The following is a 27427-nucleotide window of genomic DNA, read 5'->3' on the forward strand; positions in this document are numbered from 1 at the left end:
AGCATTATCAATTTTGGGAAATGGGCAATTAATCATGTGTACTAAAACACAGACATACTGAAGTGTTTATATGGTCAGGCAAATGATTTCCAAAAAGAATAGAGTTGTTCATTAAGATTTAAAACAAATGGGAGAACAGTGGAGGACCCGAATAAACTCAGTTTAACCTATTAGCTTAGCTGCTACTGAGCTACAAGCTACAGTGAGCAAACTGCAAAAGCAAGATTTTTTTTTTTCTGACATCTGAGGAAGACATTCTTCAGCAGCTTGGTAAAGACCATGCTGAATTTTACGAGAGTTCACTGCGTTCCACTCCATGAATGTAGCCTAGCATAGAAAGGTTTGTGACACAACATCAAATGGCTTCTTCAACTGTTTTGCTATGATTAAATAAACCAGGCTGAAACTCATGGAGCAAAACAGAGTGGAAGCTGGTGTGATTCAGGTGTATGGAGTTTACCAGGCTGGATTTTCGCAAACCCAAAGCTACACTAGCACCCTAAAAGCACAGGCACAGGCAAAAAAAAACACAGCTGCGCAGACAGACAGGCAGACAGAGAGACGGACAGCCTCACCGATGGACTTCTGTCGCAGCATACCGTGCTGGGGGGCGTGGCCAGACACAAACGGGCCTCGGTCATAGCCAGTCCCTGGCGTTATTCCCGTCCCTGATTGATCGAAATTGGACTGGTGAACAGAAGAGGAAGGATGAGAGGAAATGGAGTGATATATCAATCTGTAAATGACATATTCATTATTTTTAATGTGAATAAATTAATCTGAAAGGTTTAATAATTCAAGTCTTAAAGAGGACCGTCAATTCCTTTAGCCACAAGAGGGCGCTGTAGCTCTGAGCCATTAAATCCTTTTTTTTTTCATTTTGAAACACAGTTATTACAGTTCAAGACAAAGATACAAAATGATTAGATAAACAGCAGAAAGACACACAGCACTGACACTCGTTACCCTGCAAAACATTTATTCTGTCCTATTGCTATTGAAAACTTTCAGAAGTATTCCTTTCATATCATAGAGTTTCATGAACAGCAGGAAATGAAGAGAAATGTCAAAAGTAACAAAATATAGATAATGATTATTTAAAAAAAGACAAATAGGAAATCAATTCACAAGAAATCTAAAGATACACACCTCGTTGTAAAAGCCCCGGCCTCTCTCCCGCTTCACTGCTTGACCCCGTGGCACTGGAGTCTCGTTGGTGCTGATGGTCTGCTGCGCCGCGGCTAAAATCTCATCCAGCTTGTCTGAAAACAGAGAGGAACCGGCTCTATAAACCCCCGACAGCAGAGACTCAATCAGCACTGAGGAACCGAGCCAGAGACTTTTTATGAAGTTTTTCATAAAAATATCAGTTCAGATCTTCATAAGCATGTTTCAATTGACAGCGTTAAGCTCCATAATGTCATTTTTATGTAAACACTTGATAAACCGCAGCCTTCCTGCATATTTACACCTTCACCCACGTCACTGTACAGACATGTACAAAATACTGAGATTGCTCACTCAAAGCCATCTGATAGACGGTCCTTTTCTTCTCAGTAGCTTGTGAGGATTCAAACTCTGTAAAACACACACACACACGGTTATGGTGACTCCTGATTGGATTCGGCCCATACGCAGATTCTCAGCTTCGCTCTGAGCGACAGGAGAAAACTAACGCTGGATTTTTCCTCAACCCTAAGCTGATGTTATCCAGGAATACAGGCAATTTTTAGAAGCACTGATGTCTCACGTTCTTTGTTCACTGTTTGGTATAAAGATTCATCTTTCCAGAAAAGTGCAGAGTGACATCCGGTGTTCAGTCTGCACTCTTCATAATCTAAGGTTATTAATATTTATGGAAGGAGTCTCCAGTGTCAGTGCTTCATAACAGAGGAATGAAGTTTTTCTCAGATCTCGGTAACAAGACAAGTTTCTATGCAACATTGCAAGCAAAACATTTATAGCTGCTATAAACAGGAGTTAATTTAACAATAAAGGTAACTATAAATGGACAAAAAGTACAAATTGTCATTGCTTAGTTAATAAAAATGTTAATTATTGGTAAATTGCTGCGGTGACAGAAATAGAACACTTTGGATAGAACCTTAATAGAAAAACAATCCAATTTGTTCGGGGTAAAATGCACCCATCGTTGATTATTTTCCTAAAACAGCACGTCTCAGATAACTTTGTTCTTTATTTCCAGCGTGAAAACAACTTTACGCTAGGTCTTACCTGGTTTTTTTTTCCACGGGGCTGAAGCTGTGAGAGGAAGCAAACGAAGAGTTTCAATTAAGATTTATTCAGATAAATGTGACTCATTTATTTGATTTTCAAATTTAGAACTGCATAATACACACACACACACACATACACACACACACACAGTAAACAGTCATGCATCGGTATTTCTTACCTCTGTCAACTGTGTCATCAACCAGGACAAGCAAAAGGAAGGAAAAGGGGTGAAAGGTCAATGAGGTCAAGGGTTAGAGCACTAAGACAACTGCATTAGGGGGACGAGATTACAAGAAGGGTTCAGAGGAGCCACTAGAGACTGAAAGACTGTTGGATGTGTAAGTGGTGAAAGGTGATCTTGGGTCACTTTAAGAAGTGATGTTGCTAATTTTACGTAAACAATAAGAAGAAAGACCTGGCTCTTAACATCACAGGCAGTGCACTGTTTCTGCTGAAGCGATCACAGCTATCATAGTGCTAGAGTGACTGGGCGAGGTGTGAGGGGTGAAATGAGGTGAGTGAACCTGAGCTGCATTAATTCAGCACATTAGAATAAAGCATATGGCTGAGATTGGCACATCGTTGGCATGCTTTTAACACCTGGCGCTTATTTATAAGGTTAAAATGACCCGCTGAGAAAAAGGGGAGGGCGAGTCAGCATCAAAAAATATATTTTCATGCTATTTTTCTTACTTTAGGCCACGCCTCCTTTATGAAAAGCATCAGGACTCCTATAGACAGCACCAGTCAAACATGTGTTGGGCATGCTCAAAAACCATCCAGTCCATGCTGAGCGTACTCAGGACCTGGTTGGTCCACACAGAGCAGGCTCAGATCCTGTCCAATCTTCACTGAGCATGTTCAGCATGCAAAGAACCTGTCCAGTCCACACTGAGCATGATCAGAACCTGTTCAGAACCTGGCTGGTTCACACTAAGCATCCTCAGAACCTGTCCAGTCCATACCGAGCATGATCAGAACCTGGCTGGTCCACACAGCATGCTCAGAACCTGTCCAGTCCACACTGAGCATGCTCAGAACCTGTCCAGTCCACACTGAGCATGCTCAGAACATGGCTGGTCCATACTCAGCATGCTCAAAACCTGTTTACTGCACAATGAGTGTGTTCAGAACTCATCCACACTGCAATGACCTGCCCAAAACCTCTCTAATCTGTTCAGAACCAGAACATATCCAGCTTCTATTGACTATCTTCAAAATACAATCTGATATGCATCAAGCATGCTCAAAACCAGAACATGTCATAATTTCAGGACCATATCAGCCTCACTCAGCATAAATCCATCCTGCCTGCGCCTGTCATGCACAGAACAAATCTGGTATGCACTGAGCATGTTCAGAACCTCGCAAACCTGCACTGAACATGCTAAGAATCAGAACCACTCCAATAAACACTGAGTGTATCCAGTCCATACTGAGAAAGGCCAAGGCCTGTGCAGAATCTATTACGCATTTTCAGAACTAGACAATCCAATAAAAAAAACATGTAAACCTGCACTGTGCACGTGCTCAGAACCAGAACAAATCCAACCTACCTCTAATATCTGCAGAACCAGAACCAGTCCAGTCTGCATCCAGCATGCTTCCTTTAAATCTGCACTAAGTATGCTCAAAACCAGAGCCACTGAAACTGAGCATGCTCAGAACCAGTCCAGCATCTACTGTGTGTCTTCAGAACCAGAACCACTCCAGTTGGCACTGAGCGTGCTCAGACCCAGTCCAGCCTGTCCTGTGCATTCTCTGAACCAGCCAACACAAAGTCTCCTTTTCCACCAACACCCACCCCCTGTGGCGTTACTACGGCAACAAAGACACAAACTACAGCCGCTCGGAAACGTGGGAATGCTGTGGTCATATGATTGGGCTGAGGTTTATTCTTCAGTGGGGCAGAAAGAGAAAGAGGGGTGAGGGTGGGCGGGGTTATTTTGGGTGAAGATGGGGGGGTGTTACCTGTACTGTGGGTGCAGACAGTGATAGTGGGAGATCTCTGAAAGAACAGTGAGATGGATTGAGACTCTGCGCTTTAATTTTTTCACCCCATCCCTCGTCTCACTCTCACGCGTCTCGCCACTTTTTTCTTTTAGTCATCTTTCCTCCTGAAGGCATCGCTAGCTTTCTGCTTCTGATCCACCCTCATTCTTCCTCTCTCTCTCTCTCTCTCTCTACCCTTTTCACAAGCTGTCTTCTCCAAATTCATCCCTACTCCCATATGTACTTGCTCTCACTCAACTGTCTCTACATCTGTTCTCTGATTTTTCCTATCCTCATCTTCATTTCCATCCCAGTCCCTTACCCATCTCTTCCAGCTCTGAGGTCATGGACTTGGAGCGCAGTGCGATGGCCGGAGTGCTCAGCCTTTTACTCTGCTGTGGGACTGAGAAAAGAAGGAGAAAGAAAGATGATCATTGCTAGGAATAACATCGTCATCATCATCATCATCATCTTTAATATATACAAAGCAGCCTGAAAGCCTTCTCGCTTTGAAGGTCAAACATTTTGAAGTAGATTGTTGGAAGGGCTCAAGATGTTTTTCATTTAGAACACAGCCATTGTGATTTTTTCCCCCAATCAATGCCAGCAATGCATTTGGCTAGACCGTCAACTCCTTAAGCACATTTTACCTAGCGTTCACACTGGCAGCCATTTTTCAGCCCACACTGCATCCAAATCTCTACAGGCTGGCTCTTGGGTAACACCTAGTAACACGGATGACTACCCATCTGTGCCTAACAACGTACAGGTTTATTTATAAACTGGTTCTGATCAATATCAAGCAAGATCAAATACATTTATTCATATATACTGTATACGTACAGTATATACTGTACACTTAAATGTAGTGTATTTACACTGGTTTTGTTACACTGATGTCATGTTGTATCACCAACATCCTTACTTTTCTTTCGAGAGCCTTCCTCCATGTCAGGATTGCGGGTTACCATCACCACCTTGACCATCAGACTGTTTCCGCCTTGTCTGATCATGTTGACCACCTGCCTGTGGCCGACTTTCACCACATTCTGACCATTTACCTGATGGAAGAGATCAGAAGAGTGTCAGTTACCACATACCCTACCAGTTAGGAAGTGAAGAATAAACCCATGTTTGTGCCATGCACAAACCTCGATCAGGAAGTCACCCATCCGTAGACCAGCCCTCCAGGCCACGCCTCCCTCGTCGACAGACTCAAGGTACTGCAGTGCTGGAAAGGCTGGGGTGGGTGTAAACTCTTCAATGGGTGTCTGTGCTACAAAACATACACCCACACAGATCCAAGTATGAAAGAAATTCTAGCTATCACGTACTGGAGTGACATAGTGTCTGCTGTGCAAGATGCAGAGTCAGTGAAGGGTAGGTCATGGGTAAGGAGAAATGATGATGTCACCTAACCTGAGCTTTGAATACAACAGTGGAATAATAGAGCACTTGGCAAGGCATCAGTATGAGAGTCTGTCGACAGAGAGAGAGAGAGAGAGAGAGAGAGAGAGAGAGAAGGATTGTGAATGGCAAGACAGTGAGGATGAGGCTTCTTACCCTTGGCCCCTCTCAGCACAAAGCCGAAACCCTCGCTGTCTTTTTTCTGCAGGAGCACTGTTTTCTCCTTGATTATGTAGTCACTGTGAGAAACATAGAGATGGAGAAGGAGCAAGGTTTAGTGGAGGAGAAACACTGAGCTGAGTTGGCAGTGTGAGCCATGGTGCTGGGTACAGAATACAGAGAGGGCAGAGAGACAGGAGAATGCAGGGAGACAGGAGAGCAAAAAGGAGAGAGACAAAAACAATATAGGAAGTGTACAAAAGAGACATCGGAGCAGGTGATAGTCCTCAAGCACCTGGCTTAGACCTAGAGAGTCAGAGGACTGGGAAAAACAGGGCTTTGTGTGAATATCTGTATAATCATGGTCTGTCTTTCACCTGTAACACACAAGCACTGCAACACCTGTAACACTGCAATAACTGTAACACTACATCATTTGTTACACTACAGCATCTGTAATGCTGTAACATCTGTAACAATGTAACACACCAACACCTGTAACACTGTAACTCTGCACATCTATTACAATGCAGTAACTGTAACACAACATCTGTAACACTGTCACTCTGCAACACTGTAACACACCAACACCTGTAAACCTGCAATAACTGTAACACTCCATATGGTGTAACATGCAATTAGACAAAGCTTCCAAACAGGTAAGACTGTCATCATCATAACATGCAAACACTAACACTCAAGCAACTGTAGTAATGCAATGCCTGTAACACTGTGCAGCCACTGTAACAACAATACTACTGCAACAATGTGATCACTGGAACACCTCAAACACTGCAATGAGTAACACTGCAACACATGTAACACTGCAATCACTGCAAACGCTGTAACACTGAGATCACTTTAACGCTGTAAACACTACCACTGAGACTGCTTGGACACTGAGATTGCTGTAACACTATTATGAAGCCTGTTAGACTGAAACCGCTGCAATTCTACAATCACTGTAACACATCAAACACTGAGGCACTGTGTAACACTGTAACACTACAATCACTATAATACTATCACACTGAGTATCCTGTACACTGTAAAACTGGTATTATCTGTGCTAATGTTACACTGTAACTCCTTCCTCTTATATTACAGCATACTGTAACACTGCAACCACTATAGAATGGTCACACACAATACTGACACAACTGTAACACTGTACAGATTACTACAGCAACTACTGTAACACTTATACACTTTATATACTGCAATCACCGTACCACTGCAATCAATGTAAGACAGTAAAACCTGCAACACCCCAACTACTAAAACACTGCAAGTACAGTAACACCATGTAACACTGTAACACTGAAACCACTGTAACATTCAAACAATTTTAACACGGTAACACTGCAACTACAATAACACCGAGAACCACTGTAACATTCAAACAATGCAAACTAATGTAACACTGCAACTTCAGTAACACTGAAACCATGTTAACATTCAAAGAATTGTAACACTGAGAACTACAGGAACACTGAGACTGGCTACAGTGTACAATTACAATGTCAGCCTCCTGTAACTCCTGTCCTCTGACGTTACAAAATATGTTAAGATTGTCTATAGCGTGATCACTGAAATCAGTTAACCCTGTAACTGTAGCACACCTCATTCTCTGTAGCACTGCGTTACGTATAACATGTCACTGTGGTAACATGGTCGGAGTTATCTGTGAAAAAATACTCCTTTCCTTTGTTGCTACTGTATACTCCCTTCCTCTGCTATTACTAAATATAGTAACACAGTGACTGTGTGTGTGTTAGATATAGTTTGTTACACTAATGCCAGAGCTCATCATCTGTTAGTAATATGGTGGACAGTCCTTATGCTGAAAGCATGGGAATACCGTAACAATGATTTTGTTAATGATTTTATGGCATACTGTACTGATGACACAGGGTTACAGCGTAACTCCCGTCTCCTCACGTTACTGTAACACTGTGGCTTTATGTGCAACACTGCGTCTGTCTCTGAAGGGCGAAGGAAGTGCATGACTCCTAAAAACACTCGGAAACATGGCATGTAAGACGCTGTTGAAGTCTTCACTTTCTGCAGCTTCGATCTGTGATGTTTATATGTGCAGCGGGCACAGTAAGTAAGATGTTGGCGGTTGCCTAAGCAACGGCCAGAACTGGAAATAAGAAATAGCCAAGCTAATATGTAGACATAAACTGTGAAGAGAGCTACAGCATGCGAGCCTGGCACTGCTACTGCTCGGAATTAGTCATCTAGAAGCCAACGCTCCTACCAGAGGGACATCTGAAAGACAAAGCCGTCACGGACGCGAACGATTAAAACACGGCCGGACAGTCGAACCCTGAGCGAAGTTAACAAGTGTGAGAGCAGCAGCAGATGCTCTGCTCACACATCCAGCACTGGGTTTATATTTAGACGTGGGTGTGTTTGATGACAGTAGCAAAAAAAATATGTGTGTGGGTCTCATGTAATGAGATGTGTGGCATGGAAACAAAAATGATACCAGTTCTGTACAAAGTGCATGTGCTGTAATGGTCACATATACAGGAGGAAGTGACCATTCTAGCTGATATTAATGTAATGGAGGGACATGGAGGAAAGGTGGGAAGAGCTAGGACTCGTTTACAGTTCTATATCCTATAGGTAGGGCAGAAATAAATCAGAAATATTTGTTCAAACAAAATGTGCTTCAGCCTTAAATAGAGATTCCTGCGTTCCTGTGACCACGCCCACTTCATTACCAGCATCTAGACACTGTGATGTCATCAGAGCGGGGTCAACCGTATCACCTGCTGCGATAGAGATAGCATGAACAAGCCAGATATTAGCAGAGCTAGTTTAAAGCTGACTGAATACACACTCCTGACAAAGCTATTGATGACCAGTCAGAACGCAGACACACCTGATGACCAATCCGAACGCAGAATTAACAGGGATGTGAAAAATTCAACATTTCTGGTAGCCTTTCTGAAACTTATGTATGTCACTCGTCCCAGCGGATCAATTAAGTTTTATAAATACAATCAAAATAGGAAAACAACTGAAAGTGTGTGTGTGTGTGTTTCAGTAGTTGGGTGCTGCTGAGCCACTGTTTCTACTGTACCATGCTGTACCCACATGCTGTTAATCCCACTGTACACTCACAGTTTTAACCCACTCCATCTGTTCCTCTCTCACTCTCTCTCTCTCTCCCTTCCTCACTTTCTCTCTCTCTCTCTCTCTCTCTCTCTCTCTCTCCCTTCCTCACTTTCTCTCTCTCTCTCTCTCTCTCTCTCTCTCTCTCTCTCCCTTCCTCACTTTCTCTCTCTCTCTATCTCTCTCTCTCTCTCCCTTCCTCACTTTCTCTCTCTCTCTCTCTCTCTCTCTCTCTCTCTCTCTCTCTCTCTCTCTTTCCACCCCGCCCCCTCTAGATGCCCTTCTCTTCTGCTTTCTCTCTCAGTGCATCTTCTGTCTCCAGCAGTTTACACTCATTCACACACACACACACTCAATAAGTGAGATGCCAACTGTGACCGTTCTCTCTAGCATCAACAAAAAAAAGAAGAAAACTGACAGGAGTGAGATGTGATAAGAAAATAAATGCATGTATTTCTGCTAGAGTTGTTTCAGCGCTTTAATGCATTACAGCAACATTACAGAGTTTCATACCACAGCGCGGCTGAATGCTGGAATCTGATTGGTCAGAAGGTGTGCATCATTTTTTTTAGAAGAGTGCGGTTCGGACACTAGCTCCACCAGGTGTATATTAATGCGCTCGTTTGGAATATGTTATCGTTTCTATAGTAACAGCTCATTCACAGAGACTTGTCTAACAAACACTCAACAAGATTAATAATACTAGAGAGAGAGAGAGACAGAGAGAGAGAGAGAGAGAGAGAGAAAGAGAGAGAGAGAAAGTGTTGATTAGTAAAGAGATATGGTGACTAGTTAGTAAAGGGTTATGAAGACTGGTTAGTGAAGGTTTATGATGACTGGTTAGTGAAGGTTATGATGACTGGTTAGTGACGGGTTATGATGACAGGTTAGTGAAGGGTTATGATATGATGTTTAGACTAATTTACGATGACTGGTTAGTGAATGGTTATGAAGCCTGGTTAGTAGAGGGTTGTGATGACTAGTCAGTGAAAGGTTATGATGACTGATTAGTAAAGAGTTATGATGACTAGTTAGTAAAGGGATATGAAGACTGGTTAGTAAAGGGTTATGATGACTAGTTAGTGAAAGGTTATGATGACTGGTTAGTAAAGGGTTATTATGATTAGTTAGTGAAAGGTTTTGATGACTGGTTAGTAATGTGTTATGATTACTAGTTAGTGAAAGGTTATGATGACTGGTTAGTAAAGGGTTATGATGACTAGTTAGTGAAAGGTTATGATGACTGGTTAGTAAAGGGTTATTATGATTAGTTAGTGAAAGGTTTTGATGACTGGTTAGTAATGTGTTATGATTACTAGTTAGTGAAAGGTTATGATGACTGGTTAGTAAAGGGTTATTATGATTAGTTAGTGAAAGGTTATGATGACTGGTTAGTAAAGGGTTATTATGATTACTAGTTAGTGAAAGGTTATGATGACTGGTTAGTAAAGGGTTATTATGATTAGTTAGTGAAAGGTTATGATGACTGGTTAGTAAAGGGTTATTATGATTAGTTAGTGAAAGGTTATGATGACTGGTTAGTAAAGGGTTATTATGATTAGTTAGTGAAAGGTTATGATGACTGGTTAGTAAAGGGTTATTATGATTACTAGTTAGTGAAAGGTTATGATGACTGGTTAGTAAAGGGTTATTATGATTAGTTAGTGAAAGGTTATGATGACTGGTTAGTAAAGGGTTATGATTACTAGTTAGTGAAAGGTTATGATGACTGGTTAGTAAAGGGTTATGATTACTAGTTAGTGAAAGGTTATGATGACTGGTTAGTAAAGGGTTATTATGATTATTTAGTGAAAGGTTTTGATGACTGGTTAGTAATGGGTTATGATGACTAGTTATTAAAGGATTATGATGTCTGGTTACTAAAGTGTTATGAAGATTGGTTAGTGAAGCATTATGATGTTTATTTAGTGAAGTGTTACTATTAACTAGATTGGTTAGCAGAATGAAAAAATATTCACTTGCCAGTTTTCAGAAAATTGCATTCCACTGCAAGCAAAGATGCTGTATTTTTCACCCACATTATAACTGCCTTTACTTCATAGCGTCTCCTCAGCGCCTCAACACTGTACACGCTAGCACATAGCGCCTCTAAAACCCTGTCTGAACATCTGTCCATAGCTCTACTCATTCCAGCCAGCTAGTATAGAAAATGCTAGTGCCACATGTAGCACATCAGAGCTGCAGATCAGAGTACCTGGTCAATAGAGGCTACTCATCACCTGCTAATTTCTTTTAACATGTAATAACAAAGTAATAATACAGAATCAGAGAATTTAGCATCATAACTTAGCAACTTAGCAGTAACAGTGCACACTTCTACAGTTCATGAGCATGTGAACGCTAACTTAAATATTTGCCATCGAATTGTGATTAAAATCATTTTGTACTTTGAACATTTGTGCTTGCTAACATGTTCACGTTAGTTGCTAGCATGCTAGTTAAGTCATCAACTATAAACAGTAAAAACACCAGAGTAAAGAGGTGTAGCGTCTAATCCAACCTCCTGACTGACTGAGAAACACCAAATTATACACATTATAAATAACAGGATGTATTTAATCGAATGCAAAGGGTTGTGCACACTTCCTCTTAGATCTGCTAGGTACATAGCGAAAGCGTTCAGATTTCCACGCGAAAGTTTACCAGCGTAGAAAAAAGTTTGACACAAAACCACTGATCAGCATAAATTCAATTAGAATGAATGTAATTTAGCTCGACCAATCAGAACAGAGAAAGCAACACACACAAACACACACACACACACACTGCATCAAGTATGCCCCACAACACATAACAACCGAGCAAGTCAGCACTGCATTGAAGGCCCACACACACACACACACACACACACAAAGCCAACCACATAATGACAAGCATCAATGCAACACAGAAGCAGCGAAATGTGGACACACGTGAACCACACACACACACACACACAGAATTCTCCTAACCTGTCTGACTTAAAGCTATCTAGACCAGCAACTAATTGATTACAGTCTTTACACACTCACACACACATGCACACACATGCACACACACACACACACACACACACCGGTTTAGCATTCTGTCCATCAGATGAGCATCTGCGTGTGCTGGCTGGAGGCAAACATTGCTTTCTGATGGCGGTAGCAGTGATACACACATGCAGCACATGCACACTGCCTGAGAGACGCGCTACGCTGGATAACACCGGCTAGTGCGACGCGTCTCTCGCCCCTCACACACACACACACACACACACACACATACAAACACGTCCAAGCGCGCTTTCGCATTGCAACACATCCAGCAGCTGTGTGTTGATCCTCGATCTGTCAGCCTTGCGACTCACACACACACACTCACACACACACACACACACACATGCATTTCTCTCTCTGTCTCTCTCGCTCTCTCTCTCTCTCTCTCCCTCAATCTCACACGCCCCCCTCCCTCTCTCCCTCTCTCCATCTCTCCGCCAGGGGAAAAAGCAGGAGGAAGGAAAAGAACAGGCGGTACCTGTAAATGAACCAGACGCTGCGATTCAGAGGCCCGAGCGACGGCCAGGAAGATGAGAGCGAGAGGGAGAGAGAGAGATCCTCCTCTCCGCATCCTCCCTTCGCCATTTCCCCCCCTCCCTCCTCCTGCTCGTCTTCCAGCAGCCGGAGAGAAGCGAGGAGCGAGCGCGGCGCAAGAGGAGGAGAGGAGGAGGAAGAGGAGGAGGAGGAGAAAGACAGAGAGATGGAGAGAGTGAGAGCGAGGGCCTGGCTCTCCCAACCCCTTCATACTTAAGACAGAGCGAGGGAGAGAGAGAGAGAGAGAGAGAGAGAGAGGGATGGTTGACTGCGACAGAGGAGGAGGGAGTGAGAGAGAGAGAGCGAGAGAGAGAGGGAAAAAGCAAGGAAGTGAGAGAGAGAATGCAAGTGTGTTTAGGATGGAGAGAAGGACAGAAGGAAAGCTGAGGGACTGGGTTTGTTTGCAGAGAATCTCTCTCTCTCTCTCTCTTTCACACACACACACACACATATACACACATGATTATAAGTTGCAAAGCAGTAAACCTACTCATACATCACACACTCGTCTGTCCATTACATTCTTCCTTCATATACTTTCCATTGTCCCTCCATCACATCCCTCGGCCACATCTCTCTATCAGATCCTCCTATCAGATCCTGCACAGCATCACCCCATCACATCCCAAATCACAGCCCTCCTTCATTTCCTTTTCATCATATCCCTCCATCATGTTCTACTATCACAGCGTGTACCAACTCCCTCCATCACATCCCTCAGTCACTTTCATCCATTATGTCATGTCCCTACCTCACGTTCCTCCATCACATCCCTCCATCTCAATCACATCCCTCCATCATATTCCTCCATCCCATCCCTCCATCACATCATCTGTCAAATCCCTCCATCCCATCCCTTCATCTCAATCACATCTCTCTATCACATCCCTCCATCTCAATCACATCCACCCATCACATCCCTCCATCTCAATCACATCCCTCAATCACATCCCTACTCCTCTATTGCATACCTCCATCACATCCCTCCACCTCAATTACATCCCTCCATCACATCCCTCCATCTCAGTCACACCCCTCCATCTCAATCACATCCTTCAATCACATCCCTCCTCCTCTATTGCATACCTCCATCACCCCATCAATCACATCCCTCCATTGCATCCCTCTATCATGTCCTTCCATCAAAACCATCCATCCATCCATCACATCTCTTCATCATATTCCTCCATCACCTCGCTCTGTCACATCTCTCCACTGTATTGCTTTGTTGTTGCATTGCTCCATCACATCCCTCTCTCCTTTTAATGATGACAATAAAAACAGCAGAAACCTCTTTCACTCTGCCCCCAATTCTTCTAGCTAACACTAGCTAACTCTCTCCATCACATGATTAACACCATGGAGGGTGAAGGACCACACAAACTCTCAGTGCAGTAACACCTTCAGATGAAGTGCTGTCTGTCCTCTTCCACATACACCAGCTCACAGACTCTAACGATTGGTTAGTGTCACCGTGATTGACAGGGCAGAGAGAATATGCCCCTCCCACCCCGCCATCATGCAGCCGTCCTGTGGCATCGATGGTGTTGGATCTCCTGATGTGAGGGTGAAGACCTCCCACTGCATTTCAGGGGAAACATGCAGCTCTTTTCACACTGGAGGCGGAGCTAATTTCCAAACCACACCCACTTTGTGTTACTTGATACATGTTCTTATTCCTGTCTTGCTATTTAAATGAACAAAATCTCTTTCACTCATCAGTTTGTCATCTCATCAGTTCTTCTGGCTGGAAGGTCAATAAAAACATCAACATTTTTTAGCATGTCCGGTGAGTTGCCTTTTAAGGTAAAAGGGCTTGACTGGGCAGTTCTGTTTGTGTTGGTTTGCAGGAAAAATCAAAACAGACTGAAGACTGAGAAGTGTCAGGATTCATCACACGGTGATTTTCTCACGTTTCTGTAGAGCTGTCGTCAAAAGAAAAATCTTGCAAACTGCACCTTTAAATATTTAAAGCAAAATCTTTCAAAGGAATAATTCCTACATCCAGCTCAGACCCTGCGTGTGGACACTGGCTCTCCGGTCACTTTCAAAGTTTCCCGATTCAAATCCTGAGCTAATGAAGTGCTCATCCGAAACCTGTTGTTTATTTTCCTCCATGTGTCTCTCCGCCCCATCTGCTTCCTCTTCCTGCCGTCTGTCCACCTGACCTTTACTCTTCCTCCTCCTCCTCCTCGTTCCTTTTTGTCCTTTAAACTTTCTCTTTAGAGTTATTTTAATGACCTGATGTGCACACCACCACCACCCCCTGACGCCCACGTTACACTCCCAACTTGCATATAAACTCCACATTACTTCTATGCCACACACACACACACACACACACACAAACACACACACACTAAGAGATGCAGTTCCCTCCCCCTTCCAGCACAACCTGCGACGTCTGTAAACAAAGCAGAAGGCATGAATGAAAATGGATCGACAGGAAACAGGTAGAAGTAACCACCCTCAAAGGAACGACAGGATAGAGAGGGAGATGGACGGAGGGGAGGAGAGAAAGAGAGTGGGTGAGACAGAGAGAGAGTGAGAGAGAGAGGATGTTGAGCTGGAGAAGAGCAGGACTCACATCATCTCCGTCAGCGCTGCTTTCCTAACGTGGCGATGTTGTTCTTCTTGCTTGATCCCTCTCTCTTCCTACCTCCCACCCGCCCTCCCTCCCTCCTTCCTTCGCTTTCTCCCTCTCCTTTACTCTCACTCGCTATCAGATCATCTTGAACCATCCATCGATGAACACACGCTTCTTCTCTGTTTCTGCTCACTACATCACGTCACAACGAGTTCACAGCACGTGCAAAACAATGAGAGAGAGAGAGAGGGAGAGAGAGCTAGGGGAGGGTGGATTAGTGGCAGAAGGTGCATGTGCATGTTTAGAATGTGTGTGTCCATGCTTGCATCATTGCCAGAGTGTGTCCATGCGTATGGCATGCAGGCCTGCTCGCCCCGCTGCGTGTGCTGATCTGGGTGCACCTCTCTGATTGGCTGAACCCCACAGCGCTGCTGAACGCTGTACTCTGATTGGTCACGTGGTGTTGATTAATTCTCCATCCCAGCAGCTCTGACAGTAGTGCAGCTGCACATCACAGCTTTATTTATAATTAATGCGCTCGTTCCGATAGGTTATCGTTTCTATAGTAACAGCTCAGTGACGTGTTCAGAGGATTGTGTCATTTCCTCAGTCATCAGGGTTAGTATTATTAGTATCAGTGTTTGTGGTGAAGCAGCAGGAGTCTGTAGGGTCGTGATTATTATCAGTGGCTGAGTAGTATTCTAGTAATCTAGTAATAATAGTATAGCAGTAGTATTTATTAGTACAGTAATAGTACGGTTAATAGTATTTGTGTGTAATGTAAGTATTACTAACAGTCACAGTACTGGTGTTGCTAGTACACTGATTAGTTTTAAACGTAAAGTGGTAGTAATAGTAATCGTTCTAGCTGCAGCTGTGGTACTAGTAGTTATAGTTGTAGTAGCATTAGTAGTAGTAGAGTAGAGTATTAGTATTACTAGCATGAGTATTAGTAGTTAGAATAGTATTGTTATTGTTAATACTAATGTGTGTAGTGTAAAGATGTCTATCAGTCACAGAACAGATATTAGCACTCTGGTTAGTTTTGGTAGTAAAGTGGTAGTAAGAATAATGGTTCTAGTAGTCATCCCAGCTGTGGTACTAGTTATAGTTGTAGTAGCATGAGTAGCATTAGTGTTCAGTATTTGTAGTTGAAAAGTATTGATAATTTTTTAATGTTAATGTTAATGTAAGTGGTATTGTATAAGTCCTCTGAGTAGTTGCATTACTAATTTTATAGCTGAGTAGGTTTTTGATGATTATTCTTAGTAGTATTAAAGTAATATGGTATTAATTATATAGTAATTTGTAGCTGACTATTTGAGTTAGTAGTACGGTATTAGTGTTGTGTTAGTAATTAGTCAGTAAAGAGTATTGTTCACATGATAATGGTTATTAGTAATAGTATTAAATTATTATGGTGGTAATAACACAGTAATTAAGTAAGTATTGTTCTTTCAATAGCTTTGATTGTAGTATTGTATTAATAGTATATTAATTACTATTTGTAGCTGAGTATTGCTCTATTGTCCATTATTAGTAGTAATAACATATTAGTGTGATGTTATTAATACAGTAATTATTAGTAGCATTAGTACATTAGTATCGTTTGATATCACTGTTTGCATTAGAAATCATTGTAATGTTAAGTATTGAAATAAGTAGTTAAATAAGAGTGTTGTAGAGTGTTGGTCCTGTCTTTATTAATACACTAGCTAATATGTTAACATTAATTAATATTAATGTTAATATTAATAGTACTGTAAGAGTAAGCAACATTAATACCATTCCTGTCACATGAGCGCTGGTATACTGTTGGTTACTATTATACTCTTACAATCATTATTAACAGTAATATAGTATTAATTACCAGTAATATAGTATTAATAACAGTAATGTAGTATTATTAATGGTGATATAGTATTAATAACAGTAATATAGTATTAATAACAGTACTGTAGTATTAATTACCAGTAACAGCATTAATTACCAGTAATATAGTATTAGTAACAGTAATATAGTATTAATTACCAGTGATATAGTGTTATTAACAGTAATAGAGTATTAATAACAGTAATATAGTATTACTAATGGTAATATAGTATTAATAACAGTACTGTAGTATTAATTACCAGTAATATAGCATTAATAACAGTAATGTACTATTAATAACAGTAATATAGTATTAATTAACAGTAAAATAGTATTATTAACAGTAATATAGTATTAATAACAGCAATATAATATTAATAACAGTAATATAGTATTCTATTACCAGTAATATTGTATTAATTAACAGTTGTGGTAAGTGTAATAGGAGTAGTATAGTCACATTCCAGTGCCTGTTATCCACAAATTAGCTCTGAGCTAATTACAGCTATTAATTCTATTATTAGTATAGATGTGTATTAAAGGTATAAGATATTAGTACATTATTATGGTAATAGTGTTGTTATTAATGTAATATTAGTATTATTAGTAGTAAAAGGAGTATCTATAGAATTACAAGTATCAGTAAAAATAGTAGTACTTTTGATGTTGTAGTATTAATGGTTTAAAGTTTTATTAGTACTAATAAAGCAGTAACTAATAAACTAATAGTAACTAATAAGAGTGTTGTTTTGATTATTATTGATATACTCATATCACTTCCTGTCTCTGGTTCTCAGCCTGTACTTTCCCCTGCTTCTGCCCAACTCCACCCTCTAATTTCATCTTCATCCATCTACAGCGCTCTCATCTTTCCCCTCGGTCGCTCTCCCTATCTCCGCCCTTCCTCTCGAGTGCCCTTGATCATCTGACCTCCAGATGGAGAGCCAGTGGGGGAGACCAAGCGAGAGGGAGAAAATTAAAAAAAAAGTACAGGGGGTGAGGAAAGTGAGAGGAACAACCAGAGCGAGCGACGGACAGAGAGAGAGAGATGGAGGGAGAGCGGGATGAGATGGGAGGAGCAGGAACGCCAAAAATATAGGGAAAAGATAATGGGGGAAAAATGTGTAAAAATAGAAAATAGGGAAGTGTGTTTGTGTGTGTGTGTGTGTGTTGACATGAAGAACTGGGGTACATTAGTTAATTTTGTGCCTCTCTGAAAACGTAGTGACCAAAATGATGTTACAAAGCCGGACAACAACAACAACAGAAACAACAACAACAAAAGCAACAACAACAACAACAACTAAAGCAGGAAGTCAGGTTTGACATTCTTTACACATTTGCATGATTTTTCTGCATGGATGCTAAGTCGCATCCAGATGAACAGCCTTCTCAACCTCTTTTTTTCCCAGAACACTGGTGTAAAAATGGACTTATGAAACATTTTCAATCAGTTCAAACAAACAAATGAGTGATGTTGTGTCTGTGAGTCTGATCTAAAATGAGTCAGTGTGTTTTAGACGTGGGTTTTTCCCTCTGTTGGAGAACGGTACACAGTGTTTTACTGGTTTCAGCTGCTTTTTAGATGAACAAACACTTGGAGAACATCTCAGAGAGCAGAAATGGGTTTGAGATCAACATTTACTTTGAAGATACAAACATTTCTGTGGAAAATAAATAAACCGTTTTTGTTTACTTGGAACTTCTATGAATATATCACCCCGCTAGTAGGCTAAAAACACAGAAATCCTCCTGAAACACGACAAATTCTGTAGAAAGTCCTGAGTGTCTACTTTCATCTGAGCTTCATATTGACCTCCACTGTGGAGTGGAACATGACGAAGATGTTCAATCATCAACATGGACGCGAGGAAACACGTCCTGTTCATTTCATGAATTAGGACAAATCTAGAAATGAAAACAGTTTCAGTTTCAGTTTCAGAAACGCTGATTTTCTTAATTCCCCGGCTCGTTTAAATGTAGCCACACCCATAAAACTCCATAAAAGGTAAAGTGCACAAACAGCGGAATGTACGATCAGAGTAAAGGCTCTGGATAAACGCTGTAAATGTAATGGAATTTTAAATGATGTTTCATAAAGACAGCTTTTAGCTCAGTAATCCACACAGATTATACGATCTGAAGTCGACCTCCTGAGTAAATTTACACACACTCTGGAGAACCAATCGAATACAAACATTATTAAGACTTTACAGGAGTTTCATGATAATAAAACAGTCGTGTGTAAACGCATCATAAAAAGATTTTTGGATAAATCTATACATATTCAGATTCATAAATGAGACTCATGTTTGTTAATCAGCAAAATTCTGATCTGAGGCTGAACCGAGTCGGAATATTTCGATTAGATCATCTTTTATCTTTAAATACGAGTTTGATACGGAGTAGACTGTTCACTTTACGATGAAGTCCGTAAAAAAGAAAGTCATTAATTCACTTCATTCTGCTCACTGACCAAGAAAAAGTGATGCAAAGTGAATTAAAAGCAAACACACTCTTGAGGTACACCTACACACAGCACTCAGATCTGATTCATTCAGTACTCATCTGATCAGAACCCAGGACTTTTACATGTACGTGTGTGTGTGTGTGTGTCTGTGTGTGTCTGTTTCTGTGTGTGTGTGTGTGTGTGTGTGTGTGTGTGTGTGTGGAGGTCTGGCCTTACCTTGGTGCATCGAAGCTGTCGTACGATCCCACAGTATAATGACGGAAAAGTCTCTTGGTCTTCTCACTACGGCTGTCTGCAACACACACACACAGCGGCACCCACATGATCACGGGTCAGAATGTGAGTGTGAGAGTGTGTGTGTGTGAGTGAGAGTGTGTGAGTGTGTGTGTGTCTATGAACAATGTCTGAAGTTTTTACTCTCTTCTGCCTGAGTTTACTCAGTGTGAAGTAGCAGATCCAGAGGAGTGTGAGGGCGTTCCCGTTGTTCACTAGCCCTACAGCGTGTGGTCAGAAACAAGGTGCCCTACCTGACTGACCCTACACCTGAGAATGAGGACACAAGGAGAGGGAATCTGACTCACAGCACTGTTTGTTTGTCATTCTGATACAGTACAGTCTCACTGGTTAGCAGTCTACTGAGGATGTGTGTGTTCAGCAGTCTACTGATCTCAAATTGTGTGTGTGTGTGTGTTCCTCACCTGAGCGGTGGTCCAGGCTGCGAGCTGCCACCTCCTCCACACAGTCCGAGGGGAACCACCCGGTCCGTCCTCTCACAGTCCCTTCCCAATATCCACCCTCTCCAACACTCAGTACTGAGAGAAAACACAGAGAGAAGCATGTGTGTGTGTGTGTGTGTGTGTGTGACAGAGAGAAAGCAGTGCCAGCACTACAAATAAATGAGCATTCATTTATTATACAAACCCATACATATATGAACATACATAGGACACAAAGGATACGCACACGCGCACACACAGGACACACACACACACACGCAACCTACATGCAGATCCCAAGCAGGTGTGAGTGCACATCAGCATCACATGACCGGGACACATGCACAACATTGCATACACCCTTTTCTCACACATGCACACACACACCCACACACACAGACACATGGCACAAGAATACATACACAGACAACGTTTATCCACACCTGAGGAAACACACAGAGATACACACACACACACACGCATTTAGTGACATTATCACTGGCCATAGCACAGTATTCAAATTTGTTGTTGTTGTTGTTTGCATGTAAACACACACCTTTGACTTTGTCTCCCTTGTTGAGGCTGATCTCACGCTCGCCCTGCGCTGTGTGTGAGCGCGTAGCCACAAACACTCGCCCCGGCACGGCACTGTATAGACGCCTTCGCTGAGCCGGAGCTGCGCCCTGTGAACTGATGGAGCCCGGCCTGCATATACACACAGTTTTATACACCAGCATACACACTCACACACATCTACATTACATTTAGTCTGATTTAGTGTGACTCAGAGTCGGTCAATCTAATGAATCAGGATGATTCAGTAAGATTTATTGTAACCAATTCAATCAGTTCATTCTAATGATTCATTGTGATTGAGTGTGACAGGTTCATCAATTGATTCAATGTGATTTAGTGCAACTGATTCAGTGTTGTTTAGTCTTAATAATTCAGTGTGATTCAGTATGACAGGTTCTGTGCTGTTCTGATTCACTACGACTGACTCAGTGTCATTTAGTCTAATAATTCAGTATTAATTAGTATGAGTGATTCAATGAATTTGAATCAATTGAGTCAATCTGTTTTAATGTGAGCGATTCAGAGTTAGTCAATCTAAATAATTATTTTGATTCAGTCTGATTTAGTGTGAGTGATTCAGTGTGATTTCACTGTGAATCAAGTGTGATTTAATGTTATTATGTTGGTGTTTATTTATTTAGTGTGTGTAGGCATTTGATTCTTCATAACAGTTCAGTGTAACGGGATTGATTTAGTTTGATCTAATCGATTCAGTGTGATTCAGTGATATGATTTATGTTTATTCATTGTAATTTATTTATTTATCTGATTCGGTGTGATTCAGTATCTGTTTATTTTCAGTGACGTTAATATGGAATCATTTGGTTTAATGGAATGTGATTCATAGTGAATGAATGTGATGTAACTGAGAATGATTCAGTGTGATTCTGATGTGTGTGTGTGCCCTGATGTGATTCTCTATAACATATTGAGTCCATGTGATTTGTTCATTTGAATTCGGTTTGATTCACTAAGTTAGATTTGTGATTCAGTGGATTTGATACAAAGTGATTCGCTGTGATTCAGTGCATTCGACTCTCACCCCTGTCTCCGGCTCTGTCTGCTGCGGTCGTCTCTGTCTCCTGTCCGGCCTCGGGATGGGGAACGTGTTCGGGCTCCCCGGGGACTGCTGGAGCTGCGCAATGTTCCACCATGTTTCAGACCCTAACACACACACACACACATACAAAATAATACTCTTAATGAGTTCACTTATGATTTCTCTTCCACCTGAAGAATTGCTTTCCACACACACAAACACACACGTTGTGTACCTGCACAGAGACAATGTTGGGCATGGGCGCATTGGGGAAGGCCAGCCATTCAGGAACGTTCATGCTGTTGTCGCTGTTGGCACGGAGGAACGGGTGTGGATGGGGCGGAGCCAGCGTACGACCGCTCTCTCGCCTCTGGGGGGCGAATTTCGGTGATTCCAAAAACGGCACTGCAGCATACACAAAATTGGAAAAGACACACACACACACAAAAAAATGAAGAACACAAACCCACACAGGAGCATCCACATGATGGACTTTTTCATGATATTCTGCTGCAGATTGTTATGAATCACTCTGAGATCATACTGAAGGTTACTGAAAAAAAAACACTCAGAAAAACATTTGATGATAAACAAGCTGATTTTTTTTTTGCACAAATATTTTTGCTCTTAGTCCAACATCATTATGCACGTTACACATCCATAAAGGTTTTTTATCATTATTATTATTATTATTATTATTATTATTATTTAGTTATTTTAATTACAAGCTAAACATAATTAAAAAGCTCAAAATTTCTAAAACAAGTAAAAAAAAAATATTTTTATTAAAAATATAATAGACAGAATACTTTTTAGATTATTTAATAATGGTTACATTTTTTTAATACTTACATTTAAAAAAAAATAAGAAAAACATATTTCTGAACTATATTCTACACAAATTTTATTTATTATCATTTGATTATAATAAACATATACACAGATCAGGCATAACATTATGACCACCTGTCTAATATTGTGTTGGTCCCCGTTTTGCTGCCAAAACAGCCCTGACCCGTCGAGGCATGGACTCCACTACATCCCTGAAGGTGTGCTGTGGGATCTGGCACCAAGATGTTAGCAGCAGATCCTTTAAGTCCCTTAAGTTGTGAGGTGGAGCCTCCATGAATCAGACTTGTTTGTCCAGAACATCCCACAGATGCTGGATTGGATTAAGATCTGGGGAATTTGGAGGCGGAGTCAACACCTCAAACTGGGTGTTGTGGTCATCAAACCATTCCTGAACCATTTCTGCTTTGTGGCACGGGGCATTATCCTGCTGAAAGAGGCCACAGCCATCAGGGAATACTGTTTCCATGAAAGGGTGTAGATGGTCTGTAACAATACTTAGGTAGGTGGTACGTGTCAAAGTAACATCCACATGGAGGGCAGGACACAAGGTTTCACAGCAGAACACTGACCAAAGCAGGACACTGCCTCCGCCGGCTCACCTTCTTCCCATAATGCATCCTGGTGCCATGTGTTCCCCAGGTAAGAGATGCACACGCACCCGGCCATCCACATGATGTAAAAGAAAACGTGATTCATCAGACCAGGCCACCTTCTTCCATTGCTCCGTGGTCCAGTTCTGATGCTCACGTGTCCATTATTGGCACTTTTGGTGGTGCACAGGGGTCAGCATGAGCACCCTGACTAGTCTGCAGTTATGCGGCCCCATACACAACAAACTGTCCTGCACTGTGTATTCTGACCCCTTTCTATCAGAACCAGCATTAACTTCTTCAGCAGTTTGAGTAACAGTAGCTCGTCTGTTGGATCGGATCACACGGGCCAGCCTTCTCTCCCCACGTGCATCAATGAGCCTTGACCGTCCATGACCCTGTCTCCGGTTCACCACTGTTCCTTCCTTAGACCACTTTTGATAGATACTGACCACTGCAGACCAGGAACACCCCACAAGAGCTGCAGTTTTGGAGATGCTCTGATCCAGTGGTCTAGCCATCACAATTTGGTCCTTTTGGTCAAACTCGCTCAAATCCTTACACTTGTCCATTTTTCCTGCTTCTAACATCAACTTTGAGGAATGTTGACTTGCTGCCTGATATATCCCACCCACTAACAGGTGCCATGATGAGGAGATACTCAGTCTGATTCACTTCACCGGTCAGTGCTCACAGTGTTATAGCTGATCAGTGTATATTGTTATAAGGAAAGGAGGAAAGATGAGTTGTGTAATATGTGTAATATACAATAATTTCAGAAATGACTAAAATGATAGCTCTGTGTTTTTAATTAAACAGTAATTGAACTGATCTATAAGTTGAATTAAATTCAGGTTTATTATGATTCTTATGAAGCTTTAAAATATTCCATGAAGATAAAAAAATTTGAGGTGTGAAACTGTTGGACTCACCAACATCTGAATCCCGATGATTTTTAATAATCTCTCCCAGTTCAAAATGTCCTGACATCACAGCCACCTGAAAACACACACACACACACACACACTTTGCTGTAGAGATGCAAAGAAGCTCATGTCTAGTGGTATTTCAGATAAATCACATATTTGAGTTCCTTCACAGGTTCCTCCACAGTTGCTCTCTCACCTGAAACGGCGTTTGTCCGCTGTGGTTCTTTATGTCCTTGTTAGCTCCGCGGTACAGCAGGATTCGTGCGCAGCTCTCCTGTAAACGGTGAAGACACTGCGATTGTGAGGACAAATAAATTTCACTTGTGCTGCTTGTAATTTGTGGTTTGTGGGTGTGGCCTGTCCAGAGTGGCGTTTATTCACTTCCAAAAAGAAATGATGAGAATCTGCTAAAACTAGCTATGTAAACACAAATTACTAATCAAACACTTTAATCAAATCAGTACTAATCAGATCAAGTCTAAACTCAGGTTGGATTAGCAAAGCTAGCTAACTGTATTGGCTACACACACTCACCTGCTTCAATTTTTTCTTCTTATTGTCTTTATACACATTTAATAAGTCACTGTATTTCACAGAATACGATTCACCTTTGGTTAGCAATCAATGCTAACTGCAATTTCAGTATAATTCAGCATTGTTTAGCATATCTGAGGTAAATGTTGATGTTCATGATGTTTCTGTGACATTTTTGGTCTATTTCTGTCTGGATAAAGCTTACTAAATACCTTACTAGCTTAAGAATTTGTTAGCCTTAGTCATTAGCAACAGGATTATAATGACAAAGATTCCTGGTAATTCAGAGTAACTGACTGACCTTCATTACTGAAACTCATACAGAGGAATTAGGTCCATGAGGTGAAACAATTGCTTTGTCGCTTCTTTAAATTCTTTATTATTAGCACAGCTTTTTTAAAGCTTGTCTTGACTTTGTTAAGAATCGCATTTGCATTTAATGTCTTCAAATAACCTGGATTAGCTTTTTTTTATTAATTTAACACCATATCTGAGGTAAATGTTGATGTCCATGATGTCCATGATTTTATGGTCATTGTGTCTTTACAAAGCTGAATAACTATGTGCTAGCTCACAAAATGGCTAGCCTCAGTCATTAGCAGCTAGCTTACACTCATGAATATTCCTGGAAAAATCAGAATAATTAATTTATACCTACATTTCTGAGGTAAAATTTAGTCTGTGAGGTAAAATTGTTCCGTTTTTTTAGATTCTATGTCTTCAAATAACCTGGATTAGCTTTTTCTTATTAATTTAACACCAGATCTGAGGTAAATTTTTATGTTCTGGATTATTTTCATCTCATTTTCATTGTAACTGTATAAAACACGTAATATCTAGATGCTAGTTATTTAGATTGTTCCACTTGTTTATTAGCTAGCTTAAGCACAGCATTTGTATTTCCTAGTTGCCTAGCAACAATGTTCACACAACTTTACCTGCTCCAGCTAGAACAAATGTCTACAACAGAAACATCTTGAACCTCCTGGAGGTCCTGCTGGTGATCTCAGAGGAGACGGACGAGGCACTGAGACTTTACCTTGTTGTAGAGAGCGCAGATGTGTAAGGCGGTGTTTCCTGAGGCATTCTGGGACGAAGAGTCAGCGCCGTAAAACAGCAGATGCTCCAGATGCTGTGAGTTTCCATTCTGACAAGCCTGCAGAAGAAACGAGGAGGAAAAGGAGAAGAATGAAGGGAGAGTACGGGACGGAGAGAGCATGGTGACGAGGAGAGGACGAGAGGAATACGAAGCAGGAGAAATGATTCCAGTCAGAGAGAGAGAGAGAGAGAGAGAGAGAGAGAGAGAGAGAGAGAGAGAGAGGAAAGGAGCAAATGATTCAAGTCAGACAAGTTATGTGGAATAACAGAGAGAGAGAGAGAGAGAGAGAGAGAGAGAGAGATTTACTTTATACCTTGTCATATCTCTGACACCTTCATTAATTAACACTGCTGTGGATGTGAGAGACAGCGTGAAGGCAGAGCAGATTTGAAATAGGAATTAAAAGACAGTGTCTTTTAAACCACACACACACACACACAGACACACACACACACGCATACACACACATGCATACACACACACACACACACACACACTTATTTTCTGATATCAGGACATTTTGTCAGTGTTATCTTCTGCTCTGCTCTGCAACTTTAAAAAGAATGCTTCAGTTAAAAGTTTTACACACAGAGTTGCTGAATGCTGGACTCTGAGGTGTGACTGCATTCTGATTGGTCATCAGGTGTGTCTGGGCTCTGATTGGTCATCAGGTGTGACTGGGCTCTGATTGGTCATCAGGTGTGACTGCATTCTGATGGTCATCAGGTGTGACTACATTCTGATTGGTCTTCAGGTGTGTCTGGGCTCTGATTGGTCATCAGGTGTGCCTGAGTTCTCATTGGTCATCAGGTGTGTCTGCATTCTGATTGGTCATCAGGTGTGACTGCATTCTGATTGATCATCAGGTGTGTCTGCATTCTGATTGGTCATCAGGTGTTGATGAATTCTCTACACCAGCGGCTCTGACAGTAGGGCAGCTGCACAGCACAGCTTTATTCATCATTAATGCTCTCGCTCTGGTACGTTTCCATAGCAACATACAGCTCCTTCACAGTGACGTGTACAGACGTGTTTTCAGTAAAGAGACGATTCTTTAACATGTATGGATTTTTTTTAACTTTGAGACATTTCTCTCAGAACACTAAACAAATATTAACTTTAATTATTAAAAAGAAACGAATCAGTTCATGAATCAGTTCAGTTCATGTGAAAGGAATCAACTCTAAAAATAAATTAAATAAAGTTTAATATGTTAGTACAATAGAATGGTATTTATTTCTTGAATTTACTCAGTTATTTTATTTAAAATTGTTTTTTTAAAAAAATCTTTGTCATTTTGTTAATCACTGTTTCTCACATCACGTGATTGTAAAGTGGGCGGAGCTTAAAGTGACACATAATGCGTTGAAGTGGATAAAAACAAAAATTTTTGTCCAACAAAGTTTTCAGTTGTTTTATTTTATGCTTTTATCAACACAGTTTAAATCTTCTTATTTTATAATTTCAAAAAATTTTTAATTTTTAAATTTTAGTTTAATTATTTCATTACAAGTTTTTGCGATAAGAATTTTAGCAACAAATGACATAAATGTGTTTATTTTGATTTATAATCATTTTTGCTACAAATAAATTAAGATACAAAAATTAAGATAAAAAATATATTTTAAAATTAAGATAAAAATATTGTGTTTTGGGAATTTTT

At 41.0% G+C, this 27427-nt stretch overlaps 1 protein-coding gene across 1 annotated transcript in view; it reads right to left on the reverse strand.

Annotated features, from left to right (window-relative positions):
* The window catches only part of shank1 (SH3 and multiple ankyrin repeat domains 1), a 129786-nt gene that overhangs the window by 11321 nt on the left and 91038 nt on the right, over window positions 1-27427 (reverse strand). Inside the window, exons 8-24 of the mRNA XM_058413909.1 lie at window positions 25705-25821; window positions 24328-24405; window positions 24135-24201; window positions 21996-22165; window positions 21764-21885; window positions 20702-20850; window positions 20128-20241; window positions 19646-19721; window positions 5794-5876; window positions 5382-5506; window positions 5156-5291; window positions 4553-4633; window positions 2417-2425; window positions 2236-2262; window positions 1522-1578; window positions 1150-1262; window positions 576-687 (exon numbers count right to left, since the gene is read on the reverse strand). Of these exons, the coding sequence (XP_058269892.1) occupies window positions 576-687; window positions 1150-1262; window positions 1522-1578; window positions 2236-2262; window positions 2417-2425; window positions 4553-4633; window positions 5156-5291; window positions 5382-5506; window positions 5794-5876; window positions 19646-19721; window positions 20128-20241; window positions 20702-20850; window positions 21764-21885; window positions 21996-22165; window positions 24135-24201; window positions 24328-24405; window positions 25705-25821 (1636 nt within the window). The remainder of the gene's footprint in view (window positions 1-575; window positions 688-1149; window positions 1263-1521; window positions 1579-2235; window positions 2263-2416; window positions 2426-4552; window positions 4634-5155; window positions 5292-5381; window positions 5507-5793; window positions 5877-19645; window positions 19722-20127; window positions 20242-20701; window positions 20851-21763; window positions 21886-21995; window positions 22166-24134; window positions 24202-24327; window positions 24406-25704; window positions 25822-27427) is intronic.

The sequence above is a fragment of the Hemibagrus wyckioides genome, linkage group LG02 (assembly GCF_019097595.1).
Source record: "Hemibagrus wyckioides isolate EC202008001 linkage group LG02, SWU_Hwy_1.0, whole genome shotgun sequence".
Taxonomy (NCBI): domain Eukaryota; kingdom Metazoa; phylum Chordata; class Actinopteri; order Siluriformes; family Bagridae; genus Hemibagrus; species Hemibagrus wyckioides.